The sequence below is a fragment of the Monoraphidium neglectum genome (assembly GCF_000611645.1).
Source record: "Monoraphidium neglectum strain SAG 48.87 unplaced genomic scaffold scaffold00597, whole genome shotgun sequence".
NCBI classification, from domain to species: Eukaryota; Viridiplantae; Chlorophyta; class Chlorophyceae; order Sphaeropleales; family Selenastraceae; genus Monoraphidium; species Monoraphidium neglectum.
In genome coordinates, this window is record NW_014013031.1 from 1 (window position 1) to 22,558 (window position 22,558).

The window sequence follows — 22,558 nt, forward strand, 5'->3', positions numbered from 1 at the left end:
CCACCACCACATGTCCCCCCGTGCACCCAGATCAAGGACGGCTTTGGCCTGCCCCTGGAGCCCAGCCAGGCCTTCTTCTTCACCACAGAGCCCAGCCCCGCCATGCAGGGACCCCAGCTGTCAGCAGGCGGCGCCAGCCTCGTTCTGGAGCCTGCCCCCGGCACCCCGGCCCTGCAGTGGCCGATCGCGTCGCGGGGCAAGGCGAAGTACGGCACCGACCCCACCGGCGCCGCCAGCTGGCAGGTGGCGGCCAAGGGGTACCCCGACGCGGTGCAGCTGACCGCCAGCTACGACAGTAACCTCGCGCCGACGAAGCTCGGCACGCCGAGTGAGCGGGATGGTGCCTAACAGGCTGGTGTCTGTTGTACGGATCAGGAGGCTAACGGGCAGTGTGGCACAGGGGAGGGTGGGCCGAGGCGACGCGGCGCGGGGAGGGCGCGGCAGCGGAAGAGGCACCGGGGATGACGGCGCCCTTCTGCCCCAATCACCCACCTCGCGTTTGTCGGGTGGTCTACTTGTGCTCTTGGATCCTCACAATCCGCCCGGCCCATCTCAATCATTCGTCCCCAACAGAGGTGGCGTTCAAGCGCAACGAGGGCGTCCTCCCCAAAATCGACTACCTGCCCCTGTCCGGCGCGCCCGGCCTGCAGCTGGTCGCCAACACCCTGAAGGCCTCAAAGGGCATCAGCAGCCCCACCTACGTGTCCCAGACGTTCCTGCAGTATGCCAGCGTTTTTGTAGGGAAGGAGCTGACATCATGGGTCACTGACACCCGCGGCACGCCGCCGCCGGCGGTGGAGGGGGCAGAGGTGTCGGTGTATCTGTCGGTGTATGGGAAGGTGGGTGCGTGCGTGCGTGTGCGTAAGTGTGTGCGAGCGCACGTGTGCATGACTGTGCACACATGTCGCCAGGGTTGTGGGTGCGAGATGGAATGCGCCCCCTGTGCAGGGGGAAGCACGCAGTGTTTGGCTGGGTAGGGCGTTGTCTCAATATTCGGGCTATTTGAAAGGGCCTTTCGCTGCCAATCCCCTGCGCCTCACACGCCTCGCCTGTGCGCAGCCCGCTATCAAGGGGCCCAGCTGCACGACCGGCTCTGATGGCAGCTGCACGGTGAAGATGGACAGCCTGCTGGCCGGCAGGTGCGCACGCATGTCGCTGCACGACGCTGCAGAACCAATGCGGCGTCCTCAAGGCCAGCTCTGCTAAGGAATTCTAAGCGATTTGGACCGCACAGACATGCATGCGGAGCTGTTCAAACGACTTGCTCGGCGCATGTGTGAGCGGGAGTGCAACCCCTTTTCAGGCACCTGGCCGTTGCGCCAACCCGGCGTGCTCACCGCCGGACCCGAATACCGCAGACCTTGGAAACTTGCAGCCCACCAAATCAACAAATTTTAATACTCAATCCATTCTAATCTGCAGGTACGGCTCCCTCACCTCGCTGGTTGAGGCCCCCGGCCACGGCCTGCTGCTCGTCAGCACCATGGACACGCCCTACATCCCCTCCGCCGCCGACGCCGCGGCCGACGACGCGTCCAAGTGGGCGGGGCAGCTGGTGCTGGACCGCGCGCTGGTCAAGCCCGGTGACACGCTGCACGTGACGGGTGGGTGCATGGTCACAGGGGTTTCGCGATCACGTTCACTGTGGAGGCTGGTGGACAGAGAGAACGAGCGCTGCTGGCAATTGCGATTGCAGGCGGACAATGTCGTGCAGCTGCAGGAGAGGGGATTGCAGGTCGTTTTAATGGCACACGGGATGCGCCCACAGTTTCAAAGCCCCGCCATGCAAAGGCGAACGCCGCCTTGCCAAGCATAACGCGCTCGTGCCGCTGCACCCTTATTTTGCCCCTCAGGGTTCCTCCAGAGACGCAACGGCCTCCGCCTGTCCCTGCCGCCGGCGAGCCTTTTCTCAGCCACCCTCTCAGTCACTCCCAACTGGAACACTTCTGCGGGCGACATCGTGAGGCTCCCGGTCACGATAGAGCCGGGTTACGGCAGCCTCCACGCGAACATCAGCGTGCCCGCCTCGGCGCAGCTTGTGCAGTACGAGGTTGCGCTGTTGCTGCCGTCGACAAAGGAGGGGGCGGATGGTGTGTCCGTGGCTACAGAAACTTTCCAGACGGCGGACCCGAGGCCGCCAACAGCAGTGCTCAACCTGACTACCCCGACCTGGGTGGGCTTGGGGGTCATTTTGTATCATGCAAGTTGTGAAGCGTGCTTAGGATGGGTCTTGAGCAGGCAGGGATCTGCTTGTTTATGAAAAGGGTTGGTGCGACTGGCTGGCTGAAATCCGTCGGATGCACCGCAAGCGCAAGCAGCGCTGGTTTGCTTTGGCTTAGTGCACCCATGAAGAACCAGGCGTGCATGGGCAGACACACCCCGCTGTTGACGCACCACTGTTGCAGGCGGTGCCAAACGGCACCGTCAAGGCGCTGATCAAGGTGACGTCATACCTGGGGGCCGACGTGTCTGACGCAATGGTCAAGATCACGTGGACCGTCCCGAAGGCTTCTGGCGCCATCAACGTCACAACAGACGCGCGGGTGCGGTGCGGAGGGCGCGGGTGTTGGGAGCACTTTGCTGTGTGTGAGTGCACACGTGAGTGTGTGTGTGCAAGTGTGTGTGTGTGTGTGTGTGTGTGTGTGTGTGTGTGTGTGTGTGTGTGTCGGCCCCACACGCCGGCGCCCTGAGCATTGCTTGCGTCAGGTCATGTCAGCCGCAATTGCAAGGTTTTACAAGTCTGGAGCACATACTGCAGCAATCAAACGAGCCAATCCGTGTGCCCGGCCCCGGCTGCCGCGCGCGTCTAGCAGCTCAAGCTCTGCCCGGCCCTGGCCCCCCCATGACCTCGCACCCCTCACACCTTGCCGCTCCTTCGCACCTCCCACGGCCACTACCCCCTTCCCAGGGCCGTGCCGTTGCCCTGATCCCCCTAGGGGAGCTCCCTGCTGCCAACGCCACAGTCCTCGGGGACGCCCTTCAGGTTGGTCACGCCATCCCGCCCCCCCTGCTACACCAGCTCCTCAGCCTTGCTGTGCCGCAGCCGCTGCGCACGCATACGTCGCCGGTCGCCTCCCAGCGATGCTCGCCGCGGCCGGCCAAGGGGAGCCTGTGATCCCTGAATCCTGTTTGCCTCTGACTTCTGATTCGACCCCCTCACCTTCTCTGCTGTTCATCAACACTCCAGGTGACGGCCAATTGGGTGGGCCCGACCGGCGACCCTTACACTTCCACCAAGACCGTCACGTGAGGCGCATACACTCCTGCTTTCCCTGCCAGGATAGCAAGTGCCTCTCTGTCTTCCAATCCTCCACTGCCTTGAAACTGCCTGCTTGTGTCCTTGCCTGCCCGCCTGCCCGCCTGCCCGTAATCCTGCCTCCACACCTGCCCACCTTTCAACACTCGGGTCACCTGCAACCCTTCGCGCCCGCACGCCTGCGAACGACCGTCCTCGACCCCTCACGCGGCCCCCAACCTCAGCATCGCCGAGGGCCCCGTGCGCAGCACGCTCGAAGCCTCCCCGACCACCGACGTGCCCGGCGTGCCGTTCATCGTGAAAGCCACCACCTTCCTGGACAACGCCGCCATCGAGGGCGTCACCGTGGAGGTCACCCTCGCCCCCAAGAACTCGAGCAGCCTCGCCGACTGCTCCGCCGCCGAGCGGGCCGCGGTCGCGAGGCAGCGCTGCGTGGTCGTGTCTGGGAAGCCAACGGTCGGCGCGGACGGCGGCGCGTGCAGCCTCACGCTGCCGTGCGCAGCAGACCTCTTCCTGCAGGCCTGCGCTGTCTCGTATGCAAACGGGACCAAGGTCAAGGGCGGGTTTGGCGGGCGGCCGCCGTGCTCCCGGACGCCGGTCGGGCGCAACACCACTGCGTGGGCCCAGGGCCCCTGGTCCTTCCAGCCGCAGCTGTCGCTGCTCAAGGACAGGGAAAACTACACGCTGGGATCGACGGCCACCCTCAGTTTCAGCGTGCCGAGCTACGCGGGCCCAACCTCGGGCCTACTGATCTGGGGCAACTCCGACGTCCGGAAGTCCAAGAGCCTCCCGAAGATCTCGCCGGGCCCCAACAGCGTCACCATTGGCCCGCTCGGCGACGAGTGCCGCGGCGGCTGCAGGGTCGCGCTGGTCGTCTCCGTCGGCCGCAACACGGCAAAATCGGCGCCCGCCCTCCTGCCGCGCGTCCCCACCAGCCGGCTGTTCGACCCGCTCTCCCCCTACACCCTCTCGGATGCCGTGAGCCTCTCAATTCTGGGAGACAACCGGCTGGGCGTAACCGTCGCCGTGGAGGGCGCCGAGGGGCTGCGCACGCGGCAGGGGGGGTATGCACTCGCAGCCCCATATGGGGGCGTGAAGGTCACGGTGGACGTGCGGGACGCCGATGGCGGCAAGCCGGCGGCAGGCGCGCAGGTGGGGGCCAGATGGGTCGCCGCAGGGGCAGGCGCGCTCGCTGGGCGGGGAGGGGGAGTTCGGTTGCCGACCGTCCAGTGGATCAACTGCATAACAGCTCTGCAGCAGCTGTTATGCAGTTGATTTGCTCCACCTCGCAGCTGACTTGGGTCATTCTCAAATTGCAATGTTGCTAGCGCAAGCTGTCACTCTGCCCACCTCATCAACCTGCGCTGCGATGATGCTCCCAGTTTCACACACCATTACCTACACAAACGTCACATATACACCAGCTCGTACACCAAAACTTCACATACTAATATGATTCAATCCCAACAGGTCACATTAGTCATTGTTGACCAGGCCATCCTGGACCTCATGCCTTATGATCTGAAGGTGGGTGGTGGCGCCGCAGCTTGGCCTGCACGCAGCAGCAGGCGGTGAGCTGGCTGTGGTGGCACGCACGGAAGCGCATCGCAATGCCGTTCATCCACCTGCAAACGTGAAGTGGCGGTTGGGTATGGCACCGCACTTCAATGAGCGAGCGTGTTGTGGTCGTGAATCGCCCGCTCTGGCCTACCTTTGCAACGTCTGGGGGATTGCAGGATCAGCCCAGTGCCATCCAGCCCAACGATGATCTCTACCTGAAGATCAAGGAGATCAACGCCAACAGGTGGGGGACACAGAGGGTCCGGAGGCAATGCATCCAAGCCTGTCTGCACAAGTTTTTGTGCAGTCAATTCAATATGATCTACGCACAAACTCACTCGCATGCGCATGCCCATGTGCACGCGCGTGCGCGCGCACACACACACACACACACACACGCTTGCCTGCACACGCACACCAGTGCGCGCGTGCTTGCTTTTCACAGAAAATCCACACAACACACAAACACATTCGTTGCACAATGGATAACCACACACAAGGCATAGAGCCACGCACACTGTGCACACGCATCGTCCATACCAGAGTCTTGTGCTCTCTCTTCCCACCCCATGCCTTCAGGGCCAGCCGTCAAGCCATCAACACCACGTTTGGTGTGCTGGCGCGCCGCCTGGGCTTGGACCCCTGGCTGCCCCTGGACACCACCATCACCAACAGCATGGTGGGCACACTGTCAGCACGCCTCAAACTCCCCTTACGCACGGTGAACCGGCGTGCCCCTCAAAGTCCCCTCAGTTTGACAGCTTCTTTCAGCCAGCCCCGCGGTGCTGCCGCTCCGCCACCCCTTGAGCCCAATTTCAACCCCACTACAGTAGCTCAACCTCGTCGGCCCGGCTGCTTTCGACAATCCAATTCCCTGCAGTCCTGGCAGCAAGGCGGGTGGGGCGAGCAGTCCTACTACCCCACTACCAACCCGGTGGATGTTCCAGATGCAACCTACCTGCCGCGCTTCGCCACACCCGTCACTGTCACCCCCTTTTACTCGTGGTGCGCAAATTGGGGGAACGAATGCAGACTTGGCGCTGATCTGGGGGCTCAAGGTGTATCAGGGCGTTATGGGGGTGCAAGGGTGGCGTTAGTGATGGATGCGGTCAACGGGCTGACAGCAAGCCCCTTCCTTGTCTCAGCTTGGGCTGTAAATAAAGGCTTGGATCATGGCCGTTCTCAGCGTTCCGACCCTCTGAAGTCACAATGGCCACGCCTCCATGCTGCACGCAGGGGCATCACGCAGCGCTACCCGGCCAGCGCGCGCGGCAAGTCCGAGGGCAACGCGCAGCTGCGCCTCAGCGAGGACTTCAAAACGGTGCCCGTGTTCCTGGCTGTCCAGGCAGACGCTGAGGGCCGAGCCGTGGTGGAGTTCAAGGCGCCGCCCAACCTCGGGGCGTTCTCTGTGCGCGCCTACGCGGTCAGCAAGGGCGTCGCCGACGCGCCCAGCAAGTATGGCGCAAACGAGACCAGACTCGTCGTCAGGCTGCCCGTGTCGCTCACGCCGGCGCTGCCCAGGTGTGCAGTGAGGCTGGGGGACCGCTGGGTGCCATGATGTGCGTGTGGCGCATGCGGCCGGCCACACTTGTCGCAGACGCTTGGCGGGAAGCACGCAGTGGGTGGCAGGCCAACTAAGGGTTCTGCACAGGCTTTTGCTGAAGCTCCGCTGCAGATAAAGCATTGCCCAATGCATGTTATTTTTCCATCCGTAAAGCAATTGACCTCCCAACAATGCGGCCACCCCACTAGGATGGTGCGTGTCGGGGACGTCTTTGAGGCCGGAGTCCTCGTCACCGCCCCCGACGCCGGCGCCACCCCCATCACCGTGTCCATCAAGGCCCACGTCACCGCCTCCTCCTCCGCCGCCGGCAACGAGGAGGCCGCCGCCGCCGCCGCCAGCACCCCCGCGGGGGACGCCGACGCGGCCGCGCGCCGCAGGCGGCGGCTGCTGGCGGAGCCCGTCGTGCCCGCGGGCCCGGCAGCTGCCATCCGGCTTCTGCCCGAGGACCCGTACGCGCGCGAGGCAACCCTCAGCGGCGCAAAGCAGCAGCAAGAGGTCAGGTTCAGGTTCTCTGCCGGGGCGGTCGGGAGCGCGGGGCTGCGGTTTGATGTGTACCTGAAGGGTAGCAGCAGCTCGACGGACGCGGCTGCATACGACGTCCCCGTCCTCGGCCGCCAAGGGGAGGTGAGTCATCGAGGCGATCAACTGACGGCTTCATTGCTTTATTAGTGGAATGTGGGTGGCGGTGCTCTATTGGCCACGAAGCATTGCTGCAGTTGCACCAATCTGCGGGCCGTGGCTTCACATTGGTCCTCATCTGCCCTCAGGGTTTCGCACGCCCTGTGTGCGCCGCAAGCGGCACCGCAGTTGGCGAACTGAGAGCGCCTTGCTAACCACCGTCGCAAAACAGGTGTTTGTTGCAACTTCGTTCGCGTTACAGCCTGGCACCAACGCGAGCGCGGGTCAGGCCGAGGGTTTGGCGCTGCCGGAGGCCGACCCTGGCAGTGGGTCTGTGGATTTGGTGGCTGGGGTTGGCAACCTGCCGTTCCTCCAGGTGCGCGTGTGTGAAAACGTGTGGAGGAAAGCGGTGGGTCAGAGGTGAAGTGAATGTATGGGTGACGGCTTGTGTGCCAATATGGGTGGCAGGGTGGATGCGTGCAGGGCGTTGCTTATGGGTGAGCATGCAAGGCAGCGAGGCAAGCACGCGATCATTCACGTGACCGTGCAAATGTCAAACCACAACCTGCCCCTCTCTCGTCAAACAGTCCAACTACGACTCGCTGGTCAAAGAAGCCAGCCGCGACCCGCCACCAGACACGTACGCGCCGCGCGCCGTCGTCACGGCGGTCCTCCCGGCCCTCCTCGCGCGCTACCAAGCCGGCGCCGCCGCCGGCGCCAACGCGACCGCCGGCGGCTGGGCCGGCAACGCGACGCAGCTTGCAGCCAGCAAGGCAGCTGTCGGGCAGCTGGCCGGGGAGCTGACGGACCCGAATCTCGGCCTGCTGTACTTCAGCCCTCAGACGCCCGGTGGGCCGGTGTACAAGCCCGATGACGCCTCGATTTCGCTCAATGGCTGGGCCGTGTGGTTGCTGGCGCAGGCGGCAGCAGGAGGCGACGAGGTGCGGCGATCCGAGCGGCTGACGTGGGTGCGCGCAGAACTCGTCTCCTCACGTAGCAACCGGCGGCCGCCGGCGATTATGACGCATGGCTGGGCCGCCGCCGGCTGCGCGGCCACCGCCGCATGAATGTGCAGGGCGGCGTGCCGCGTCATAAAACCAATTGACCCCTGGCCTGGGCCACGCCACCCGCAGGGCCCCGCTTTCCTGGCGACCCTCCAGGCCCCCGCCGCCCGCTGGAAGGAGGCCATCGGGCGCCAGCTCATCAAGGATGCCAAGCGCGTCAGGGCCAACCCCTACCCCAATTATGACCCCTATGGCACCCAGCGCAAGCAGACCGACCCCAAGCCGCCGCCGGCGCGGTACCGCGACTGGGAGGACCTGTCGTGGGCGCGGCTGGCGCTGGGCGCGGGCTGGGCGCCGCCGAGCGGCACGGACGCGGGCGTCGTAGGTGGGCGGGGCGCGTGTGGCGCCGGGGGCGGGCAGGATGAGGCTATGCGGAGGAACCGCCAGAGGTCATTGCCAGCAGGCTACCGATCAGCAGCCTCATGAGGGCGCGCTTGTTGACATCTCTGCATGCGAAACGACAATCTTCCCGTGTCGGCTGGCGCGGGATCATCCTCATTTGCAAGGTCACAGCTCGGCTTTTTCAACCCGACCTGTTCTCTGTGCACCGCAGAGGACCTTGCCCTGCCGCGCCTCATCGCCGCCGCCACGTCGCCCCGCAACGTCTCCATCGGCACCGCCGCCCGCGTCGGCCTCGCGCTGCTCGCGGCCCCCGGCACCCCCGGCGCCAAGGACGCGGTCTCGGCGATCTCTCGGAACCTCCAAAGCCAGATCAGGGTCCAAGGGAGGACGGCCTACGTCGCAATCTACCCCGACGCGGCGTTCTCCGCGTGGGCAGAGGACCAGGCGTGGGCGCTGGCATTCCTCACCCAGGTTGCCCCCAAGGCCGGCCCCCAAGCTACATTGATCCAGAAGCTCTCGGTCGGCGTCGCCCGCGGCCTGCGGCAGGCGGGCGTCGGCCCCCTGTGCGTCAGCAGCGGCGGCCAGACAACGGGCGTGTCGGCGGCGGCGCTCGCCGCGTACGACCAGTCGCGCGGCTCGACGGCGCCAAATGTGGCGGTGACAGTGACGGCGACCAACGCCGCCGGCGCGGAGAAGATGCTTCTCGAGGCAAAATTCACGCCGGCCAACGCGGGGCGTGTCGAGAGCACCTCCACACCATGGGGCACGCTTCCGGCCAACGCAAGCGGGCTGTCGTTCGAGGCAGCGGGCCGCGGGGAGGTGTCAGTGGCTGCGGGCCTGAAGTTCACGCCCGCGCAGCTGCTGCCGTTCCCGACCTACCGGGGCCTGTGGGTCGAGAGGATCATCCAGACGGAGGCCGGCGAGGGCAACCTTGCCGCCGCCGCGGCCGGCAACATCGTCACGATCACCGTCCAGATCACGACGCCGGATGATCTGGGCCAGGTAATCGTCGAGGTCCTGATGCCCGGCGGCCTCGAGCCGATCGACCCTGCTGTCTACAAGGACCCCTCGCAGCAGCTGCAGTGCAACCTCGGGGACGGCGGCGGCAGCGGCTGGTACAGCCGGTGGTTCTGGTGCCCCCAGACCCAGGTGACGCCCAGCCTCGTAAAGATCAACTACTACAACCGCCCCGCCGGGACCTCGATCGTCTCCTTCAAGGCAACGGCCGCCACCCCAGGCACGTTTGCGCTGCCGCCGGTCAAGGCGTACGCCGTCGCGCAGCCCGAGGTTATGGGCCTGTCCGCCGCCGGCACGTTCGTCGTCTGCCCCGCGCGGCCGCCGGCGGCGACGACGCCGCTAGTGAAGGACCCAGGCTTTGGCGGCGACGACGACGACGCGCGCTATGCGGCCGGCCCTGGTGGCGCCGCGGCGGGCGGCAACCCGGCTGTGTTCGGCCCCGTGCCGGCAGTCTGCGCGTCCGCGGCGGCGGCCGTCAAGCCGCCGCTGGCCGCGGCCAAGGCTTGCCCGAAGGACTGCAGCGGGAACGGCGTGTGCAACCTCAAGAGCGGCACATGCATCTGCAGCCAGGGCTTTGCTGGTGCGGACTGCTCCAAGGCAAAAGCTTCTTGATTTGATCAGGCGTGCCGCCGCCTTGAAAATCTCGTCCCTAGCCCTCTCATCAGCCATCAATCAATCCCCACAGCGGCCCATTGATTGACACTGCGCTGGCTCGGACCTCAAATATTTACTGCACAGCTCATGCCATCTGCGCCGCGCGCATCTCGACATGCAGCTGCCATGGATGTTTAGTTAGTTCATGAGCCTTGCTAGCAGGGTTTGCTAGTAGATTCCTGCCTGCTTGTGCATGTAGCATCGCAAGGCTCGCGCCCTCTGCTCAAGACACTTGTTCGCAGCTGCTTGCCCCAAGTTGCACCGCCTCCCCCATGAGGAACGAGGGTTTGGCTGGGAGGGGGGCCAGTGGCCTGCGGCGCGCGGCGTGTGGCTGCTGTCAAAAAAACCATGTGGGGCTCGGCTCCTGTTGTCAAGGCAGTGTTTGATTCCCTTCGCAACGGCTGCATGATACGATTTGTCAAGCTCAGAATGTCGTCGTTTCGTTGGGCGCCCCAGAAACGCGCGGTCGTCCGCCACGAATGTGTGCGACAAGATGCCCCATGCCTGCGCCAGAGATTGCGGCGGCCCACCAGGCCGGCTTTTGCCGATGCGCATGGATGTGATACTTGCGGATGTGATGCTCTCAAGGATTGCGTGTTGGAGCGTTTGGATCCTGCACACAATCACGTAATGCGACACGACTAGCAAGCACACGCCCTTGGGGTGCAGCGGCCCCCTTCATGTGATGTAGTCAGCAAGCGGAATACTGCAAAGCTTTCGTACCCTGTCCTTGGTCCGCTTTGCTTCTGTCCACGCTAGCTGGCCACCCAGGTCAGCCGGCCAAGTCGAGTTTCATAACCGGAGGGGTTGATCAACGAGTAACTGACGACTGCTGCATCGCGTGCCAACCAGGAGTAACAGTAATTGGTCGACGTGCTAGCGCAGGTCTGCATGGTCCCCGCGGATCTGACATAAACGCACATCCTGGCTGACAGAGAGCTGTCTTCAGGACGTTACAGGGCCGGGCTCTGCATCGATGTGGGGCTTGCATTGGGTGCGGCAAATGGCGCTCAACCCAAAGCTTGATCATTCACACAGCACCAGACAAAGACGTTCGGGCGTGAATGGCGTGAATGGTGGCACAACTTGTCAGTTGGAAAACCTATGGTACAGATCAACGCATGTCCTCTTCGGCGTGCGATGTCATAGAGCGGTACAAGCCCAATCAAGCCGCGCTTCAGCAGCTCAGCTGCTGCTGCCGTCTCCCACCCATCTCTCCGCCGCCCCCACCGTGGCCCGTCTCAAGCGCCAGCCGCCGCGCCGCCCATGCGCGCGGCCACTGGCGCAGGCGCCACTGCATCCAGTCCGGCATCAGCGTCATCAGCGCCGCCATGCCGTGGACCTCTGCCATAAACGCCTCGACCCACGACAGCGGCGACACGCTGGCCTCGAAATCCGGGCTGAATGCATCATCTAGGCCCAACTGCTGCTGCTGCTCTGCGCGCGGCATATCCCACTGCTCCGGCGCCTCGCCCGCCCCACCTGCCCAGTAAGCGCCGCTGTGCATGACGACCACGCGCGGCTCAGGCAACAGCGCAGCTGCAGGCGCCGCGGCCGCCCCGGCGGCCGCGGTTGCGCTGAGCGTGCGCAAAGAGGCGACCGCGGTGAGGGCCCCGGCCGAGTCGAACCCGGCAAACCGCGCCTCGACCGCCGCCGCCAGAGCCGCGACCCAGGCGGCGCCCGGCGCGGCGTTCAGCTTGCACAGCGCGCGCGCTATGGCGGCCAGCTCGGACGCCCGGAAGCTGGGCAGAACATGGTGGGAAGCTGCCAGGAAGCTGCTGAGCCAGGCGTCGCCCGGGTGATAGTTCAGACGCGCCAGCGCCCAGATGACCGCCGAGAGCTCCCGCGCCTGGAAGTCGGGGAGGCGGGGCGCGCAGCTGCCGAGAAGCCGCTCCATCCAAGGCTCCGAAGGGCGGTGGTCGAGAGAGGCAAGCGCCCACAGCGTGTTGGCGATCTCGCGGGTCTGGAAGCGCGGCAGCTTCTGGGAAGATTCCACGAGGAACCACTCGAGCCACCTTTGAGACGTGCAGGGGTGAGGCCCCAGTTCAAAGGCGGCGGGCGGTGGGTGAGGGGTGGGGCTGTGCGAACGGGCTGGAAGGGATTCTGGGCCCAAGGACGGGGGCTTGGTGAATCGCCACCAGCAGCTGGCAGCCTGCCCGCGGCGGTGCATCCTTTGGCCAGTGGTAGCTACAGCCGTACGAATGCGGTAGCCATCACCGCTTTGCTTGCTTGCCCGATTGCCAATATCCCTGCACACCCGTGCGTTGCTGCTGCGCCCCCTCCCTACTCCACTCCCAAAACCCACCAACAACACCCACCTATCATCTGGCCAGCCCCCGATGGTCGCCGCCGCCCAGATGCAGTTTGCCAGGTCACGAGGCTCAAAGTCAGCCAGCAGCGGCCGGCTGGCCGCGGCAAACCTCACGAGCCACCGCTTCTCTGGCCGCCACCCAAGCGCCGCTACGCAGTATGCGATGCGAGCGCAGGTCCTGGGGTCGCCGCCCTCGGCCGCGGCCGCCGCGGCCTGCAGCAGCCGCTCCTGCAGCCGCGGCGGCGGCGGTGCCATGTGCAGCGCGGCCGCGCCAGACAGGAAGTTGCACAGGCGCGGGCCGGTCAGGTGCGCCAGCTGCCGCGCCGCCGCACGCCACGCGCCGCGCTGCCAGGCCTCGTCCGGCGGCGGCAGCCCCATCTGCCCCATGCTGAGCAGCAGAACGCCCAGGTGCCCCGCCGCCGCCTCGGCCCCGCCGCGCGTGGCCACGAGCGCCGCGGCGCGCTCCACCAGCGACCGCACGGCCGCCTCCGGCGCCACTGGCGCGCCCGCCGCGCCGCCCAGCTGGCCGGCCGCCCACATCACCTGGCCGATGAGCTCCCCGGCATCCATGCCGCGCGCATGGAGCGCGGCGTACTGGAGGCACGCCCTCATCCACTGCCGAGCAGCCAAAAGGTCTTCAACTTCCGCGCTGCCGCCGCCCCCGCCCCCCTCGCCGCAGCAGCTGCTGCTGCTGCTGCTGCTGCTGCTGACGCGGACCAGTGCCGCGCTGCCAGGGAGCGTGTCGATCAGGCTGCTGTTGCTGTTGGAGGTGCCAAAGCCGCCGGAGGTGCTGCTGCCAAAGATGGGGCCGCCGTGGCTACAGTCCGCGCCGCCAGCCGTCGCGAGCCTCGCGACGCCGTACGCGCTGTTAGCCAGCGCCTGCGGCCCCATCTCCGGCAGCAGCGCCCCCGCGCGCCGCGCCCACGCCGCCAGCCAGCCGCGCGGCGGCGAGGGGCGCAGGAGGGAGAGCGAGTAGGCGAGCTGCGAGAGGTCGCGCTCGTTGCAGCGGGGCAGGGCCGCAGAGGCCGCCTCGAAAAGTGCAAGCAGGAACTTGTCATCCCAGGGGGGCTGACGGGCGGCGCCTCTGCTGTAGATGGTGGTGATGGCGCCGCTAAAGGTGCTGCTCAGCTGCGCGCCGCTGCCGCCGCCCCAGCCGCCGGCGACGCCGCACGAGTGTCTTTGTGCCGCCGCCGATGAGGCCAAAGCCCCAGCCGCCTCACTGCCGCCGAAGTAGTGCGGCCGCAGCAGCGCCAAGGCATACACGAGGTTGGAGAGCTCTTGGGGGCTGAAGCCCCACAGCCCCCGCGGCCCCGAGCAGCAGGCCATCAGGCGCGCTAGCCGCTGGGGCGCCGGCGCCACACCCAGCCGCGCGGCCGCCCAGAGAATGTTGGACGACTGCCGGTGCGTGAGCGCGCCGCCCCGCTCCTCGGCGCGCTGCAGCAGGTCGAGCGCAAGGCTGCTGGGCCCCGCTGTGGCCGGGGCGTCGCCCGCCGACTCCCCAAGGCCCTGCTCCGCCGCCCGCACCCATCCGGCACCGTCGCCGCCGCTGCTGCTGCAATGCTGCCGCGTGCCATCCATTCCTCTGCCATACAGCGCCGCCAGCCTCACCATGGCAGCTGACAGATGAATCTGGTCAAACCCGCTGCCGTGCGCATCGCAGAGCTGCAGCAGTTGGCGCCAATCTCGGGCCTGGGTGATCAGCCTGGTCAGCGCACGCGCCCCTATGTAGCCGTCGCTGGCTGCGCCGCAGCTGCCTGCGGCTTCGCGGGGCCTGCGGTTCGCACTGCCGCTGCTGAGCTGGGCTTCGGTGTGGCCGCCATTTCTGACCATGGAGGCCGTCTGAGCGTGGCCGCCAGCATTGACAGGCAGGTGCAAAACGGGAGGGGGTACAGCATTCGCCCCGCTTGCACGCCGCCGGTGGGCCAGCCAGGCTGGGCTGGCCGCACCATGCTCTGACACTTCGCCAACACCCGCAGCGCAGGCAGCATGAGCGGCGGCCACCACCGCTGGCGCTCGTTGCTGCGTGCACCACGGCCGTACTGCCGAGACCTGGATTAAAAGAGGTCGGTGCGCTTTTAATATGTGGCCTCAGCCCGATGGTACGTCGGTATCAATGCGCACACAGCGGCACCGACGCACCTGTAGCGGCCAGCTCGACAGCATCATAGCAGTGTGTCAGATAGGATCAAGCTGACATTATGAATACCATCACCATGGGGTGGTGAGTGATGGCCATGCGAGCAATTGCAGATCACGTCAGCTGATGCGAACCGCTCTTTGTTGTCGATATCAGTGATTTGCCACGCATGTATGTCTATCGGGACGATGCTTACCGAATCAATAGCCAAACAAACGTCACCTCCCTTCGCACTTCAAACGCGTGCTTCGCCAATCTTTTCGCTGCACTGAAGGACCTCCTACCCTGGACACCGTAGAAACCTTGTATTCAATTCATGCAGCGCCTGCAGGATAGCGGCGCCCCGCTGACAATGAGCGGAAGCGCGTCGTTCCGCTCTGGCAGCACACCCGCCATCGGAACGCAGCAGCAGGGCGGCGCCGCGGGCCGCAACCTGTTCGAAACGCCGCCCGAGCTGCTGTGTCCAATCACACGTGACCTTCTGACGGACCCTGTGCTGACCACCAGCGGCCAGGTTGGCCGAAATTGCAGAGCTATTGCCCAATGCATGCATGCATGCATGCTTGCATGGGGTGCACAACGCCAACGCCCCCCATTTGCAGACTCGCATGCGCATTACTTTGCACCCCCTAAATAACGCCGCGCTTGCTCAGGTGTACGAGCGAGCCGCCATTGAGACGCACCTGGCGCGCGCGGCGGCGGCGGGCGCGCCGCTTACCGACCCCCTGACAAACGCGCCTCTAGACTCGGACCAACTGCTCCCCGTCTTCCCGATGCGCAGCCGGGTGCACATGCCTCGGCCTGGATACCTGAGCGCCCCGCATCAGCTGGCCTGCAGCAGCTGGCGGTAGACAGTCGCAGCAACGAGTGTTGACGCAGCTTGCCTCTGCAGCTGAGCAGTCCGCTTGTGTCCTGTCGTCCATCTTGCCGTGCATGCCTGGACGGCCCATCTCCATTGATTGCTCTTTGCCCATGCAAATCACCCACCATGCCGCTGCTCCCATCGACCCATACCATACAGGCAGCAGAGTACCGCGAGTCAACAGTGCGCGCATGCGCATCCATCGCCGCCTCCGAGCCGCGGCGCTCCGAGGCCGTCCGCTACCTGCGCCGCGCAGCAGAGCTTGCCCTGCCACCCGCGCAGCGCCAGGCGCCCGGCCACGCGCCCAAGCGGGCTGGCGGGCGCAAGGGTGCGGCCGCGGAGGCCGACGCCGGCGGCGAGGGCCTGCTGCTGAGTGCGCCCGGGCTTTCGATGGAGCTGGCGCGGTTTGTCGCGTCCCACCGCGGGGAGGCATACAGCGCGGTGGCGCTCAAGTGGTTTGGAAACGAGCTGATGCGCGGTGGCTTTCCAGACCAGGTGCGCAAGAGGCAAAGCGCGCCGCAAGCGGGGTGTTCGATGGCGCATCAGGCACAGGCACAGGCAGCCGCCTCAGGCCTGGGGCATCACGCGTATGCCCCGCTTGCGGCCATGCGTTGTAGCTGTTCTGGAGCGTCCAAATGGGTTGTCACGAAGCAGGAATAAATGCCACGCACCTCCTCCCAGGAAATGGGGTGCACGCTCGCATGCCTGCGAGTACATACGCAAACAATTGCATGTGCAACACACACACACACACACACACACACACACACACACACACACACACACACACACACCACACATATGCAGGCTGCGGACGTGTTCTACAGCCTGCTTTTGGAGGAGTGTGACCGACAGCAGCAGGCAGACTACCTATCCCTCTGCCTCGAGTGCTGGGGACACACGGCGGCCCACCAAGGCACGGCCGCCGCCCCTCTTGACAAGCTGGGTGCAGGCGGCGGCAGCGGCGGCGGCAGCGGCGGCGGCAGCGGCGGCGCAGCGCAGCCCCAAGCGGTGGAGGCTGACAGCGCGATCGTGTCAAAGCTCGCAGATTTCGTGGAACGGCAACGCTGCCTCAGCGCCGGTGACGTCATCGACATGCTGCAAGCGCCCGACGCGCTCGGACGCGCGGGCGCCCTGAGGCTCTGCGACGCCCTGCTGTCGCGCGCTGCCGCCGCCACTGCTGCAGGGGGTGTGGGTGGCGGCAGCGGCAGCGACTCGCGACGCGGCAGCCAGGCGGATGGCGGCACACAGGGGCAGTCAGAGTTGGGCAGGTCTGTTGAGCTATTGGTGCGGTATGCACGGCTGAGCTCAGCAGAGGCGGCAGAAAGCACGCTGCTTGCGCTGAGGCCGCAGCAGGGCGAGCAGCAAGCCCCTGCCGCGGCCAAGGTCGGGGATGACAGCGGCACGCGGCGCCGCTTTGGCGGCGAGCGAGCACAGCGGGTGCGCGCCGCGCTTTCGAGCGGCCCTGCGCGCGCGGCGGCGTCTGCGGTGCTGGCGGTGGCGTCGCTGGCTGGCGGTGGCGGGGTAGCTGTGCGCGTCGCGCGGCTGCTGCCGCTGCTGATGCTGCTTCATACGTCTGGCCGCCCTTCTGCGTGAGTGCACTTGGGATGCTTGCGGGCTGCTTGGGCTCAGGCGGCTTTGATAACAAACGTTTTCAATATGGTCGCGACATTTGAAACACTCAGAAGTTGATGAATTGGTCTTGCATATCTTCCTCATGCCGGCACACTTTGTGCTGTTATTTGGTGACCGTTTGGAACCTTCACTGCAACGTGGTGACATCCCCGGCTTTTGGGTGTGCTGCTCATATCAAGTGATGTCTGCTTTGATGAAGCGTGTGCCTCATCTGTGTCCCTGATTGTCGCTCACTCTCAAATGCCCCTGCTTGATCCTGATTCCATTTGCCAAAGTCAGCTGCACTTGGTACAGCCTTGGTGTAACCCGCGGCATTGGTGAAGTTAATTACCGCAACAGTCACAGACTTGTCCAATGCAGGCAGTCTTGGCAGCTCTGTTCATGCAATTGAGATGGATTTGTTACTCATACTGCTTCACCACCTAGAGATCTTACCCGTGGGCCGAGGCTGCTGTAATGATGATCGGCCCACTGCTGCTACCCATTGATTGCATGCGCTTGGGCACCACATGCACCAGCGCCGGCGCGGCAGGTTTTGCAGCGGGTTCCTGCTCTGCCAGGACATCCAGTAGGCTGCTTGGCAAAAGGTGCAAAGGTGGTGGGTCACGCACCGTCGCCAGCGGCGGCCCCCAAATGGAGTTGGCGCGGCCAAATGGGTCGCCAAAGCTCGAGAGCGGCTGCCGGTCCGGCTGGCCCAGCTGACACAGCTGCAGCTGCTCGTGCAGGTGCTGCTCCTGCTGCTGCAGCTGCCGCAGCTGCTGCACCACCTTCTGATGCTTCTGCTGCAGAGTCTGGACCGTTCCTGGGCATGCTGATGCTTCCTGGCTCACCTCCAGCTGCTCGCCCCACAGGGCAGGCGCGCTTGCCAGCCCCAGGTGATCAAGGCGCTGTACCTCTCGCTCGCCCTCCTTTGGGAGCTTTAGTTGCTGGTGGTGTGCTTGATTCACACGCTGGTGCTGCTGCGGTTGTTGCGGGGGATGCTGGGGGTGTTGCTGAGGATGTTGCTGCTGCTGTTGGTGCTGCTGTTGGTCGTAGCAATAATGCTGATGCTCTTGCCGGGGCTGCTGTTGCTGCTGTTGCTGCTGTTGCTGCTGTTGCTGCTGTTGCTGCTGTTGCTGCTGTTGCTGCTGTTGCTGCTGTTGCTGCTGTTGCTGCTGTTGCTGCTGTTGCTGCTGTTGCTGCTGTTGCTGCTGTTGCTGCTGTTGCTGCTGTTGCTGGTTTTGATGCTGTTGCTGTTGCTGGTTTTGATGCTGTTGCTGCTGTTGCTGGTTTTGATGCTGTTGCTGCTGTTGCTGCTGGTGCTGCACGTACTGCTGCAGTTGTTGTTGGGAGTGTTGCTGGTCGTGCGGGTGCTGGCGCTGGTGCTGCTGCGGTTGGTAATGATGCTGCTGCTGCTGCTGCTGCTGCTGCTGCTGCTGCTGCTGCTGCTGCTGCTGCTGCTGCTGCTGCTGCTGCTGCTGCTGCTGCTGCTGCTGCTGCTGCTGCTGCTGTTGCTGCTGCTGCTGCTGTTGCTGCTGCTGCAAGTACAGCTGCGGTTGTGATTGGGACTGTTGCTGGTGGTGCAGGTGCTGGCGCTGGTGATGCGGCGGTTGGTGCTGCTGCTGCTGCTGCTGCTGCTGCTGTTGGTTGTGGTAGTACTGGTGCTGCTCATGGAATTGGTCGCGCAGTTGGTACCGGTGCTGCTGTTGGTACTGGTACTGGTATTGTTGCTGCTGATGCTGGTATCGGGGCTGCTGCTGCTGGTACTGGGGCTGCTGGTACGGGTACGGGAGCTGGTACTGGTACTGGTACTGGTACTGGTACTGGTACTGGTACTGATGCTGCTGCTGCTGCCGCTGCTGCTGCTGCTGCTGCTGCTGCTGCTGCTGCTGCTGCTGCTGCTGCTGCTGCTGCTGTTCCTCTAGCTGCTGCTCCACCAGCTGCTGCTCCTTCTGCTGTTCCGCCTGCTGCAACAACCTTTCCTGCCGTCGCTGCCTGCTCAGCTGTTGTTTTCTATGCCGCTCGCCCCCGCGTGTGGACCTTCTGCGCAGTCTAGTCTTCGGAGGAGTTTCCAGCCCCCCATCCAGCGTACCCCCAACAGCATCATCCTGCCCCTTTCCCTCAACGCCATCCTTGTCCATGTCCTTGCCGCTGCCGTCAACGCTCCGCGGGCTGTAGGTTGGCTCCTCTCCACCCGCCGAACGCGGTTTCGCCAGCACCTCAATACTCATTGGTTGTTGCTGCTGCTGCTGCTGCTGCTGCTGCTGCTGCTGCTGCTGCTGCTGCTGCTGCTGCTCCTGCTGCTGTTGCTCCTGCTCCTGCTGCTGCTGCTGCTGCAGCAGCTGTGGCTGCTGCTGGTCCTCAGCGGGCAAATCGTGCTTGGTCGTGCTGCAAGAGTCGCCATGTGTGTGCTTCAATAGTACTGTTTCTGCGCTTGCTGCACGCGCCACCTGGTCAGCTGCATAACAGCCGTGGTGCTGCTCGTTGGGCGCCCCATCGTCCCGCTGGCTATCCGTCCTCTTGTCATGCTGCAGCTGGTGCGGCAGAGAAATGGATAGTGACTCCAGCAATTGCAGAGGGCGCCAGCCCTGAGAAGGCAGCAACTTCTCCTCAGCGGCTTTCACCTGCACACAGCACGGGGAGTGCACGCGCGGATGGGTCCAACGAGTAGAGAGGTCGAAACTTTGTTGGCACGCATCTTCAAACCCAGAAAATGCCCTTCATACCATGCGCGTGACAGGATCAGTGTGAAGGAACACTTGGGTATGATCACAATGTTTGTGCGGCGGCCAGCTGGCCACGCCACACGCCCACGTCCCAGCAAGCCATTTCCTTGCGCACTCTGGATAACACCCTCACCTCAGCCATGAAAGACTCCAGCCAGGCGCCATCTTTGCCGCTCTCCTCTGCAGCCATGCATCCGGGCTGTTTCAGCTGCATGTGAGTGCTCTTCGCATCGTCATCAACCCCGCACTGCGCCAGGGCCTGCTGGTCTTGGGCCTCCTGCGGCGGTTGCCGTTTGTGACGCTTCAAACATGTGCATGCGGCCGCCGGCCCAGTCGAGCTCATTGCACAAAGGAGGTCCCTGAATAACATCCCTGTGACTCACCAGTTTCCAAAACAGGTCCGTAATGCCCTCCTTGGTGGTCATCCGGGCCGGGGTGCCTGCAATCACGTAGGAAGTGTGGTTGCAGTGACTATGCATGTACTTGACGCAATCACACGCAAGACGGCGGTACAAGGCTTTGTGTGTGAGTATGGTGATTGCAAGCACCTGCTCAGAGAGAGAGGCAAAGCTTGCAGTTGCAGCAGCACGCAGCGCAAGCGTACGGTGCACGAAGCAGTCCTGCCAAGCTGCTTGAAGGCAGCCACACTGCCAGCACTAACCTGCTCAATTTCTTTTCATAATTGGCGTGGAACTGTGTGTGTTCCAACGTAGGTTATCGCGGAAAATTGCAGATGCAGCGTGTTGTGACACCCACTGACTGTCGTATGATAAGATCACTGGGTACGTTTTGAAACACAATGATTCAATGGCATTGAATATGCGTGTTGGAATATGTACAACCCGCGACGTTCGGCAGCACTTACAACATCAAGGTGCTGGCACAGCTTGATGGTTGACCGGCATGCAGCGACAACTTCAGCACCATCAGCTGGGCGTGAGACTTGCCCTGATTCATGCAATTAACTGATTGGAATATCTAGATTGATATATCTGCAGAGCGCTTGCCTGAGACGCTCTCATGCGCCGAGCCTCGCGCCGGCCACACTCATGAGCGCCGCTGGCCCGGCAGCCGCATCGACTGCAAGCGATGCCCCAGGGTAGTAGTGCTTCTTCGGGCCCCCGCTACGCTCTCCACTGGGCAAGCGAGACCTTCTCACATAGGAACAGGGAATGGCCATCCAGCAACAGCATGAGCTGGCTGCCCTCCAGCAAGGCGGACACTTGCGGCAATCCTCGAGTCCATCACGACCTGCCTGCAAGCGCAGCAGCTGCTCAGCCCCGCCGGGGTGCGCCGCAGCGCAGGCAACGGCCTTGCAGCAGCCGGGCGAGGCTCGCGGCCCGCCAAGGTCAGGTGGTAGCCGCGAGCAGCTAGTGTACTGCATCATCAATTGAATGGGTGACGTGAGGGCACCATGCGGGCGGTGCCGCCCTATGTGCATGCTGGGCAGCGGCAAGGCAGCCGACTGCCGGCGCCTCCCCCCCCCTTGCAAGGGAGCGGGAGCGCGCTGAGGACCGAACAAACCCAAGCGCTGACTGCGCTGGGCGTAGCTTCAAGGATTTGCTGGGCAAGCAAAGTAGCAGGCGGCAAGCATGTTGGAACGCACTCAAAGCGCAGGACGGCACTCTCTCACAGTGCCGATTGCCCACGAACCGCAATTGACCTTGGCGAGGGTGAGGCGCGCAAGTTTCCTAGGAAAATCATTCATGGCGCGCCGCAGGCGTAGCCGCGCTTTTGGCTGGCTGAGGCCAAGGCAGCTGCAGGGCAGCGGCGCGCCATTGCGGCAGTACGCTGGGTGTGGCACCAGTTGCATGTGGGCAGCCGCCGAGGTGCAGCTGGAGGCCCGAGACGTTGCCGTGCTTTTATTTTGGCGCGGCCATAGCCCGGTGCAGCGAACCACGATGATGGACGGCGTCGCACGGCCTGGGCGCCCTGAGTGCGGGCTGGCATCAGCCCACCCGCGAGCCGCTGCGGGACCTCGTGCCGCTGCGGGAGCTGTGTAATTTTCCGCGCGAGCAAGGCCTTCCAGGCCTGATACCCTGTGCGCGCCATGCGGCCTCTCTGGAGAGCTGCTTGCGCGTGCCGCCCTCGTGCCAAGCCACCAAACGGGCGGCATTGCCGGTGGGGCAGCGGCCGCGGGCGGCGGCAGCCTGGGCGGCACTCGCTGCGGCAGCGAGAGCTGCCTCGCCAGCGGCGGCAGCTTGCTTGTCAACGCCGCAGCAGGTGCAGGTCGTCGTACACGCGTGTTGAGCAGTGCTGCTGGGCGCAGGAATGTTTACAGCATGCTGGACCCCAAACCCCAGCAATTAATGGCAAATCGCATTTATCGACCTTCTGTGCTGCCTTAAAAGCGGTGGCAGTGGGCCTGCTGCTGCTTTCGGCCCGCAGCGGCGGGGCCAACGGCGGGCAGGATTTGCGGCTGCGTGGGAGAGTTTATTAGCAGGCGCAGCGAGGCAGAGGAGCCTGTTGGTAAGGAGCGCGGCTGCAACCCGCTCCGGTACCCTATTGCCGCCACGCACGCCACATAGGTGCGGACGCCGAAACGCGCTGCATGCTGGCTGTGTTCGCTGCTCACAGCGGTGCCAGCAGCGCCGCTGGAGTTCAAGCCCGCGTTGAACGCATTCCTGAGTGTGGGAGCGCGTGCCGCAGGCGCATCATTAGCCCCATCAAGACCGCCTATATTTGGGGGAGAGGGCAGCAAAGGGCACAAGGCGGTAACAAATCATTACAGTATCAACATCATCATCACACGGAAGTTGGCCTTCAGCACACAACAGGCCAGGGTGCAGGTGTTGTTGATGTGGATCGTTCCAGTGTGCAGTGTGTTGTGTGT

At 64.4% G+C, this 22,558-nt stretch overlaps 4 protein-coding genes across 4 annotated transcripts; 2 read left to right on the forward strand and 2 right to left on the reverse strand.

The window, feature by feature from the left end:
- Nucleotides 1-102: 102 nt before the first annotated feature.
- On the forward strand, nt 103-10,033 carry MNEG_4333 (hypothetical protein; the record flags this gene model as incomplete). The annotated part of the gene is made up of 19 exons (XM_014047187.1): nt 103-328; nt 574-839; nt 1,060-1,139; nt 1,423-1,604; nt 1,854-2,173; nt 2,406-2,543; nt 2,909-2,983; nt 3,188-3,246; nt 3,481-4,408; nt 4,727-4,783; nt 4,993-5,060; nt 5,396-5,495; nt 5,697-5,821; nt 6,053-6,337; nt 6,569-7,004; nt 7,261-7,374; nt 7,586-7,966; nt 8,132-8,387; nt 8,616-10,033. 19 exons carry the CDS (start codon nt 103-105, stop codon nt 10,031-10,033), a joined length of 5,514 nt encoding a protein of 1,837 aa, XP_013902641.1.
- A 1,219-nt stretch (nt 10,034-11,252) lies between these two features.
- Nucleotides 11,253-14,216, reverse strand: MNEG_4334 (hypothetical protein; the record flags this gene model as incomplete). The annotated part of the gene is made up of 2 exons (XM_014047188.1): nt 11,253-12,090; nt 12,394-14,216. The coding sequence occupies 2 exons, from the start codon at nt 14,214-14,216 to the stop codon at nt 11,253-11,255; spliced, it is 2,661 nt and encodes an 886-aa protein (XP_013902642.1).
- A 659-nt stretch (nt 14,217-14,875) lies between these two features.
- MNEG_4335 (hypothetical protein) lies at nt 14,876-16,981 on the forward strand (the record flags this gene model as incomplete). Its single annotated transcript, XM_014047189.1, has 4 exons — nt 14,876-15,037; nt 15,177-15,308; nt 15,545-15,880; nt 16,193-16,981. The coding sequence occupies 4 exons, from the start codon at nt 14,876-14,878 to the stop codon at nt 16,979-16,981; spliced, it is 1,419 nt and encodes a 472-aa protein (XP_013902643.1).
- Nucleotides 16,982-17,963: 982 nt separating this feature from the next.
- MNEG_4336 (hypothetical protein) lies at nt 17,964-18,671 on the reverse strand (the record flags this gene model as incomplete). Its single annotated transcript, XM_014047190.1, has 1 exon — nt 17,964-18,671. The coding sequence occupies one exon, from the start codon at nt 18,669-18,671 to the stop codon at nt 17,964-17,966; it is 708 nt and encodes a 235-aa protein (XP_013902644.1).
- Between the last annotated feature and the right edge of the window lie 3,887 nt (nt 18,672-22,558).